Source organism: Pempheris klunzingeri, chromosome 2 (assembly GCF_042242105.1).
Source record: "Pempheris klunzingeri isolate RE-2024b chromosome 2, fPemKlu1.hap1, whole genome shotgun sequence".
NCBI classification, from domain to species: Eukaryota; Metazoa; Chordata; class Actinopteri; order Acropomatiformes; family Pempheridae; genus Pempheris; species Pempheris klunzingeri.
In genome coordinates, this window is record NC_092013.1 from 12,807,933 (window position 1) to 12,817,613 (window position 9,681).

Sequence of the window (9,681 nt, forward strand, 5' to 3'; positions counted from 1 at the left end):
TGATATATTTACAGACATCTTATTGTCAGTGTTCTGAGTCTATAATCTGGTTTCAGAATCCTCTAATAACATCACATTGTGCGTCTCTGTGCCTTCCTTCACCCACATTCCCGCATCCTCCTGCCCCTTAGCTGCCGTTCTCAGTCAGTCCACCAGATGCCCTCAGACTTTTCTCAATCACCTCCTTCTCCTCACCTGAGCTTCCCCATCTGTCTCCAGACCTGCACCTCATCAGTGTATACATACACTGGTCCGATTGTCTAAAATTGTCATGTTGTCTTTTGTCATTGCTTGGGACCCGTACCAGATCACTACCTTTCCCTGCCTCGTTCCTGCTACTCTGTGACTTCTGTTTGGACATGACTCTAAACTTTTATATCTGCTCTTCTAACAATAAACCATTGAACCGTCCTTGCCTGCCCTGGTACTCAAACCAGAGACAGATAATCTGTTAGCTGGTTATACTGAAGGGTAATAAATACATTTATATTCATGTTCTTGAATAACTGTTTTTGATAGTTCAGTGTTTCACTGTGGAATTCACAGTCAATGGTTTATGCAGAAGTCAAAAAATTAAAATGAAGTTGAAAGATCAGTAGTGCTCCTTTCAACATCAATGCCTCTGTTCTTGTAATTCAGTTTGTTGAAGTCCTCCATAATCTCCACCATTGTCTTTCCTTTGGTCTCTGGGACAAAATATATCATAAATACTCCACTGAAAATGGAGTAAGCTACAAAAATCAGGAAGCAGAACTGCCCGAGTCCATCCTGTATGGGTACACATAAAAACAGATTGTGTTTTTAAGAAAAAAATGTAGTTGACATGATATAAGGAGAGATACTGTATATTGATAATTTGAGGAAACCTATGATGTGACAGCAGATATCTTACCACAACGTAGCCAAACAGCATCCCTATGAGAAACATGCTCAGCCAGTTGATAGTCCCACTGACTACATAAGCAGAGGGACGCCAGGCTTGTAGGAAAAGGTCAGCAGGAAGAGCCATAGACACTCCAGCTGAAAGAAGATAACACCATTTTTAAAAACTGGATTAAAAAGTCACTGAAAAGATTTATGGTGGTGAACAAGCAACAGAAAACTCACAAGGTCCAAGTCCATAAATGCAGATGACACTAAAGATCAGGGCGATGTTCACATACGGGATCGATGGATTCAGATCCTGTATGAAAAGGGAAACATTTATAACAAATCCTTTACAGCTCAGTGTAGAGAAAGGTGCTCTGCTGGGTTTTTTTTTTAACCTTGAAAGACAGCATGGTTGTAAGAACAGACATGGTGATGCCCATGAGTAGATAGCCGTAGCCCATTAGCTTCTTTCTGCCGGCACGATCTATCAAGACAGACTGAGACACAACAGTGATGCAGAGATTAACAGATATGTCAAATAAAGTGCACAGGTTTAGCTGTTAATCACACAGGACTTTTTGCCCACTACAGCCTATCTAACTAATCAGCAATTTATCTTTACCCATTATGTCTCTTTTTTGTTTTGATTTATTTTTGTTAAGAATGTGTAGTGCTCACTGTCCTTACCAACACCGTAGTGCTGAATATTATTTTTCCATAATCACCTTGTCAGATTTTGTAAATAATAGGAAAGGTCCATAAATTGAGCTCTGTGATGCAGCTTGAAGTGCATCTACACTCAAAACCCAGATTTCAGACTCCTTCTAGGCCAAGGCGTTCGTCTCCTTCAGTTGATGTGTACTGTGATGTTCTTTTTCCTTCAGGTTTCTGTGTAACTTTGTTTTTTTGCTGCTGAAGAGACACGTACACAGAGTGTGACAGTGATGAGCTCTGTTGCTCCGATTCCAATGGCCAAGTAATGCATCTGGTCCTCTGGCACTCCAGACTCACGGAAGATGTCAAAGGCGTAGAAATACAGCTGCACGAGAGAGTGAAATATAAGAGGCTGTCAGCACTGGATGAGGGAGAAAATCGAGCGTGTTCCATGAAACTGCACTCAGTTGTTAATGATAGAAATATTTGAGTTGTGAAGGGGGAGAACAGAAATGAACGCACAGCGTTGATGCCGCAGAACTGAACACCAGCGCAGGGGATGGCCAGAGTCAGCAGCTGCCATCTCACACAGCGAGAGCTCAGCACATCCTTCACGGTCTTTGCCCTCTCGCCCTGTGTGCGCTCTCTCTCTTTCTGCATGTCGTCCAGCTCCAGCTTTAAGTTGTCCTCCTGCCACAGCCACTGTAAGGCTTTCACACACACAAACACACAGTTATACAGTAATCCTGATGTTCATTTATGACCTGGTCTAAACACCATTAAAGTGATCATACTGGAGGTTTAATAGTGTGTTTTGGTAACCTGTCTATGCTTGACCTGAGGCAACTAAATTGCATATTAAAGAGCAAGTCAGTCATAACTGGATAAGATAAATGGTACAAGTTGCAGGAAGATTTTGATACAACACTGAGCTGCCACGTTACTCCAGTTCACAGTAAGTTGAGGTAAAAGACAAAATGAAACATTTGGTCAGTGATCATTTGGGGATATTGATCTAAAAGTCTTATCTACGGTGAAGCCAAATTACAAACTCCAGCTTTCAGTCTTGTCTCTGACTGATATTAGTACTTCTAAACTTCCACAAATATCTTTGCAAACTTAATAATCCAGTGTGAGGTGCCAATACAGAGTCTGCCGAGCCCACTCACCATTTCTGCAGCCTTCAGCGTCTCCTTTGTCAATGTAAAGGTATCGCGGTGCCTCAGGTAAGAAAAGCAGCGTCACAAACTGGAGGATGGCAGGAATACCGCTAACAGCTAAGAGATATGGCCACATTTCTTCTGTGCCCATGATCTCCCTAAACAGAGTGCAAAACAGACTTTCATTAAAGTAACAGGAAAAAGGCAGGAACTGTAGATCTACAGTATGCATTGGCACCTAAAATATGATCATTAAAACAGCTTCTGTGATACATCCTCCACAAAAATTTGTTTGTGCTGCTCATCCTTACTAATTAGTAAGACAAGGTCTCCAAGGCTTTGTACTTAAGTCGGAAACAAGAAGTTGATTGTGATTGGAAAGAATAAAATAAACGACTGCCAAAGTGATGTTTGTTCCCAAAGAAGAAGAAACTTGGTCTCAGTAATAAGAGAGTAAGATGTTTTTCTGTCCTGTTATTTCTATTTGTTCTAAATATTACTGAATTTATGCTTTAAAGTGCTGACTGTCATGTCTTACTTGATGCCAATGATTTGACCCATGACCTTTCCAAATCCAATGAAGATTGAGCATGTCAGAGTCAGGAAACCTCTGAGTTTTTTTGGAGAACTCTCTCCGAGGTACATGAGGTGCACACTCAAGCCAAGGCCTGTGGAGAAAAACAACATGAAGAGAAAACCAACCCCAACAGCCTGACAAAAGAAGGTAACTCTCTCACACACATCATCATCAGAACATACCAACATTATATCCATAGAGGAATCTTCCCAGCAAGATCATCTCAAAGGACCTGGCCATGCGACTGAAGAGCATGAGGAGAGCAGCGACAATCGCCACGACATTGTTGAACAAGAGAGCTTTTTTCCTGCAAAAACAAAAGAAACCAATGACACTCAAGGAAATGTGTTGTTGTGATCTTTGAGCACATTCCACTTGGTTTTGTAATTTGCCAATTACTACTTTCTAGCCAAGAGTCAGATGAAAAGATTGATGCCACCCTCATGCTGGCTTTCACCAGAATAAACACAATAAACATAATAAGCTTAGCACAAAAACTGGAAGCGACTCTGAAGTTAACAGAATCCACCGACCAGGTTCACAAATTACCACCTTGTGTCTTGTTTGTTCAATTTGTACAAACACAAAAATGTAAAAATGTCAAGTTGTGGTTTTCCAGAGGCTTATTTGCCAGGCTGTTTCTTTCCAGGTGCTGGCAGGCAGACAGAGCCAGTCTGGCTGTTTCCATTCTTTACGCTAAGCTAACAGCCATCATATTTAATGTACAGATATTAAAGTGGTATTGATCTTCTCATCTAACTAAGCAAATAAGTGTACCTCCCAAAATGTCAAACTATTGCTTAAAATTATGTCTATTTGCCAGTATGAACCTGGTGGTTTATGGATATATTAAGTGCATCATTTCTTTTTTTGGTTCAATTCATTGTAAAGCAAACAAATTACAGATCGCACTGGTTCATGTATCTTTGCTCAGTTAAACAGATAAAAAGTTTTTTAATACAGCCTAGAAAAACATTAATGAATTCTTCGTGTTTGTGAGAAGAAATATTTATGGAAAGTTTGTATTTATGGAAAGATGCTTTTTCTCCTCTGATGGGTTATTACCAAAAGCAGCAAGCAATAGATTAATTCCTGTTGTCCCTTTGGAAACAATTAGCTTTTAATTTTTTATGTTTTCAACTTTGCAGCTGAAAAAGGTTTGTGATTTTGGCCAGTTGTATCATGTAAAATGGGACTAGACCAGATTATTGTTGTACTGAAGGTGAACATTAATGGTGTTTTGTCCCAGTTTAACCAGTGTAGTGGTTTTTTGGCTCCAAAACAGTTCAACAGAGATGTCAGCATGTAATTGCTGAGTGTTTGTTATTAATCAACAACCCTATCAAACCCAAGAGATGCCTTTTTAGATAATATATCCATTGTGTGTGCGTCTCTCACCGGCCGTAACGGACAGGAAGGCTGCCACTGTGAACAGCCCCGGCCCAGGCTCCAAGACATAACACAGCCACGATGAAGGACCAGATGAGCTGGTTGGTAGAATCATCCACTGGACCTCCGTATCTCTCCATCCACGTGTGGTTCACGAAACTCTGAACATGCTGCAGAAAGGTCAGAGATGTGATAAAGTGTAAAGTAACCCTGGTGTCTCAGCAGTGCCTTTTGATCACTGAGGTGTGACTGAACAAGGGAGATTCTGACTTTCAAATTGAACTGGAAACTGAAATAATGATCTGTCACAGTGAATGCATTGTTGCCCTTACAAAGACACTGCTATTTGTTGTTTTGTGGGACAAAATCTTCCTTGCTCAAGGACGCTTTGACAGAGAAGATATGAGAGACAAATGCTGAAAAGAATCCCATCCAAAGGCCATATAATCAGCATAATGATAATAATGAAGTAATAAAATGCTGATGTCAATCCATTCAAGGCTTTTGCTGCTACATCCTCAGTCTGCTTGATCTGCTATGAGTGTTAGCTTGTTGTGGCCAACGTTAGCTAACTTTACATGGATTGTGTCTTTACATTAATAGGAACATGTTCATATAGTATTAAAAAATACTACTACTATTACAACAGCTTCTACTCCCGGTGATGATAATGACGTTAATGATAAGGGATTAAGATCCAGTGCAGCAACAAATGTCACATCCCATCCCACCTTTACAGCATATTGTTATAGATAGAATAAAATAGAATAAAACAGTTTATATAATTGAAATATAATTTACGTGAGAACACCGGCATCAAACTAAAACTCAAAAGCTCTGAATAAAGAATAAAGTTGTGAAAAGTTCTATGTTTTCTAGGGATTATTTTCTGATAGAAGTAGTTTGCTCATTAGTTGACAGGCGTGTATGAGACACACTTATTGTAGGCATGTATAGTGCTCACTGTGTGCACAATCAGCATGTCATGTGATGTGTGGTCGTGTATGAGTCATAATGTATCTTGTGAGATGGGGGTGTGTGTATATATCAGATAAAGTGGTGTGATTTAAAAAAAAAAAAAAACAGGTGGCAAAATGAGCTTTTTGTGTTGATCAGTGAAAAGATCAGTTCAGCAGAATGACACCCCCGTGTACAATGCCTGACTGTTCTCATGAATACTTTGCATTTTTAATAATAAAAGTCTTACCGCTGCTGGAGAAGCGATGACAGAAACTTGAATCCCGTACTGAAACGATCCCCCGATTCCCAACACCAGTATCAGCAGATACAGCCTCCAGTACTGCAGCTGAAATGTCGAAATCAAGTTGAAATCATGTTTAAAGTAAAACTTCCTGTGTGCCCAACAGTTCCTCCTTGTTCTGCTCTGTAGTTCAACTTCTTGTAAGCAATGCAGATACACAAAGGTTTTATAGAAACTTTTGTTTTAATTGTAGAAATAATTGTTAGAGTATAATGATTCCTCATTATCGCTAAGATTTTTTTTTCTGACCACCACACTAATTTAAAGTTATAATTACTTCACAGATTAGTATTTTACATATATATCATGATGAATCTATATATGTCCTATTAGATTAACGATGCAACACTATAGAAAATAGTTAAATAGTTGAATTGCCAACCTACCCAACTACTATCATGAAATACTTTTTTATTTTGCAGAATTGATACATTTACTTTAGTAAAGAATCTGAATACATCCCTCACAGCTGTGTGTATGTACACATTATTTGCTGCTACATGCATTAACTACACTTCGACTTAGATGTGCTTTATGAATATATTGCTGTGCCTACTCTACCATTACTGATGCAGATACTGATTTTCAATTTTGATGTCCAGAACACATTTGGAAACACACTTTAGTCCCTGTAACTCTGGATAATCCACAGACTTCACTGTCAGCTGTTTTCTCTGGGACTATTTCTTTGATTAAAAGTAGCTTCAGGTTTTTTCACAGTGCATAGTAAATACAGAAACTATATTATTATTATTAAACTATGTTATTTTTCTGTATTTGCTTGAATTTCTCTATTTAGTTTGATTCTAAATGCTAATAAATTGGTGAATGTTTTCTTCTTTTTTTTGTGCAAAATCAGTAATTCTCTTAAAAGTATTTAAAAATACTGTGGACCACAAACACTGATGTGGTGTAATAATCTCCACCGACCTTTCTTGGTGCACCGTCCATTTTTCTGCGTGTCGCTCTCTGAATGTTGGCTGCAGAGTGAGCACAGGATGAGCTTATATGAAGGATGACAGCTTAGGTTACACATTGATAAACTGTAGTTGTCCATTCATATAGTCAGAGCAACAGCGTCATGTTTTGACGTGACTGATAGGGATGACCAGCGCTGCACCAGATTCAGCCTGATCTTTCTAGTTTGCCTGGTTGAAGTCCTGCCAGTATACCACGTCTACTGGTTAGATATTACTGAAAAAAAAAGTCGAAGTCAAACCACACACGCACAAGAACATACTCATTGAGGGAGTTACCACTCGTCCTGTGACAAAAGTTTCATAATGGGCCCTGGAGCTATTAAGGAGCTTTGATATGCAAGAGAAAATCTCAGGAATCTCAGTTTGGGCTCAGGCGCTTTAAACATAGAACAAAAAGTCTACGTTACAAACTGGGGTTGTGACCTTTGAAAAATGTGGATGATTACCAGACAAGGAGGATCTTGTTAAAGAAAAAGTCATGTTGCTCAGAACTTGACAGAGAGTTTGGATATCCCGGCTACTGCTGCATATACAGTGGGGCAAAAAAGTATTTAGTCAGCCACCAATTGTGCAAGTTCTCCCACTTAAAAAGATGAGAGAGGCCTGTAATTTTCATCATAGGTACACTTCAACTATGAGAGACAGAATGAGAAAAAAAAAATCCAGAAAATCACATTGTCTGATTTTTAAAGAATTTATTTGCAAATTATGGTGGAAAATAAGTATTTGGTCAATAACAAAAGTTCATCTCAATACTTTGTGATATACCCTTTGTTGGCAATGACAGAGGTCAAACGTTTTCTGTAAGTCTTCACAAGGTTTTCACACACTGTTGCTGGTATTTTGGCCCATTCCTCCATGCAGATCTCCTCTAGAGCAGTGATGTTTTGGGGCTGTCGTTGGGCAACACGGACTTTCAACTCCCTCCAAAGATTTTCTATGGGGTTGAGATCTGGAGACTGGCTAGGCCACTCCAGGATCTTGAAATGCTTCTTACGAAGCCACTCCTTCGTTGCCTGGGCGGTGTGTTTGGGATCATGGTCATGCTGAAAGACCCAGCCACGTTTCATCTTCAATGCCCTTGCTGATGGAAGGAGGTTTTCACTCAAAATCTCACGATACATGGCCCCATTCATTCTTTCCTTTACACGGATCAGTCGTCCGGGTCCCTTTGCAGAAAAACAGCCCCAAAGCATGATGTTTCCACCCCCATGCTTCACAGTAGGTATGGTGTTCTTTGGATGCAAATCAGCATTCTTTCCCCTCCAAACACGACAAGTTGAGTTTTTACCAAAAAGTTCTATTTTGGTTTCATCTGACCATATGACATTCTCCCAATTTTCTTCTGGATCATCCAAATGCTCTCTAGCAAACTTCAGACGGGCCTGGACATGTACTGGCTTAAGCAGGGGGACACGTCTGGCACTGCAGGATTTGAGTCCCTGGCGGCGTAGTGTGTTACTGATGGTAGCCTTTGTTACTTTGGTCCCAGCTCTCTACAGGTCATTCACTAGGTCCCCCCGTGTGGTTCTGGGATTTTTGCTCACCGTTCTTGTGATCATTTTGACCCCACGGGGTGAGATCTTGCGTGGAGCCCCAGATCGAGGGAGATTATCAGTGGTCTTGTATGTCTTCCATTTTCTAATAATTGCTCCCACAGTTGATTTCTTCTACAATTTTGTTTCTGGTGTCCTTTGACAGCTCTTTGGTCTTGGCCATAGTGGAGTTTGGAGTGTGACAGTTTGAGGTTGTGGACAGGTGTCTTTTATATTGATAACGAGTTCAAACAGGTGCCATTAATACAGGTAACGAGTGGAGGACAGAGGAGCTTCTTAAAGAAGAAGTTACAGGTCTGTGAGAGCCAGAAATCCTGCTTGTTTGTAGGTGACCAAATACTTATTTTACCGAGGAATTTACCAATTAATTCATTAAAAATCCTACAATGTGATTTCCTGGATTCTTTCCCCACATTCTGTCTCTCATAGTTGAAGTGTACCTATGATGAAAATTACAGGCCTCTCTCATCTTTGTAAGTGTGAGAACTTGCACAATTGGTGGCTGACTAAATACTTTTTTGCCCCACTGTAAATTAAAAAAACATAATAAATTGTAGGTGTTTAATCTAATGTGCAGTTATTCTGTTGCAGCTTTGCTTTATTTTAGAGGTTGTGTTTTCACGATGTTCAGAAAACCCTGAAACCTTGTGCAGTAAATGAGCAAAGACACTGACAAATGAAGAATACTCACCCTTCTAGTGCCATAAAACACCCAAAACATGTTGTTGTTAACAGCACAATGGGCCAGTTGCAAAAGTGCCTTCTGTAGTAATCACTAAATAATGTGAGGAAAAAAAAACAAGCTCAATGTGGAGAGAGTTCAGTATGATACTGACCTTTGATCTTTGACCACCAAAATCCCTTCAGTTCATCTGTGAGTCCAAGTGGACATTTGTGTGTCATATCTGAAGAAATATCCTCAAGTTTCTAAGATTTTGCGTATACGAGAATGGGATGGAGGGGCAACCCGAAAACATAAAATCACCAGCCAGAGGATACAGAAGTCTTCCTACCTAAACTCGGCTGTTTGTAGGGTAAAATACTCTTACATACATTAAAAAAAAGACATTAAAAGAAGTTAATATAGTGAGAGTGAATGTAATGGTTGGTAAATAAAATAAAATAAAAAATACTATACACCAGAGGCATTTTATTTGATGTGATTTTATTGTATTTGCAATGCACCTTTTTGATGATCTCATTGAAAAATGAAATATGAAAATGTTAATATGAG

At 39.5% G+C, this 9,681-nt stretch overlaps 1 protein-coding gene across 1 annotated transcript; it reads right to left on the reverse strand.

Annotated features, from left to right (window-relative positions):
* On the reverse strand, window positions 1–6,862 carry LOC139210593 (solute carrier family 2, facilitated glucose transporter member 11-like). The gene is made up of 12 exons (XM_070840658.1): window positions 6,842–6,862; window positions 5,858–5,956; window positions 4,660–4,820; window positions 3,444–3,568; window positions 3,223–3,352; window positions 2,694–2,842; window positions 2,047–2,234; window positions 1,799–1,909; window positions 1,266–1,367; window positions 1,108–1,183; window positions 893–1,020; window positions 1–768 (listed from the first exon to the last, which is right to left on the reverse strand). The coding sequence occupies exons 1-12, from the start codon at window positions 6,860–6,862 to the stop codon at window positions 574–576; spliced, it is 1,485 nt and encodes a 494-aa protein (XP_070696759.1). The 3' UTR covers window positions 1–573.
* Between the last annotated feature and the right edge of the window lie 2,819 nt (window positions 6,863–9,681).

Coding starts and splice junctions, on each gene's coding strand:
- LOC139210593 (XM_070840658.1), bottom strand. CDS start 6,862: ATGGACGGTGCACCAAGAAAG. Junction 2,843..3,222: donor GGTCAAATCATTGGCATCAA/GTAAGACATGAC, acceptor CACTCTGTTTAG/GGAGATCATGGGCACAGAAG. Junction 1,368..1,798: donor TCATCACTGTCACACTCTGT/GTACGTGTCTCT, acceptor GTTGTGTCTCAG/TCTGTCTTGATAGATCGTGC.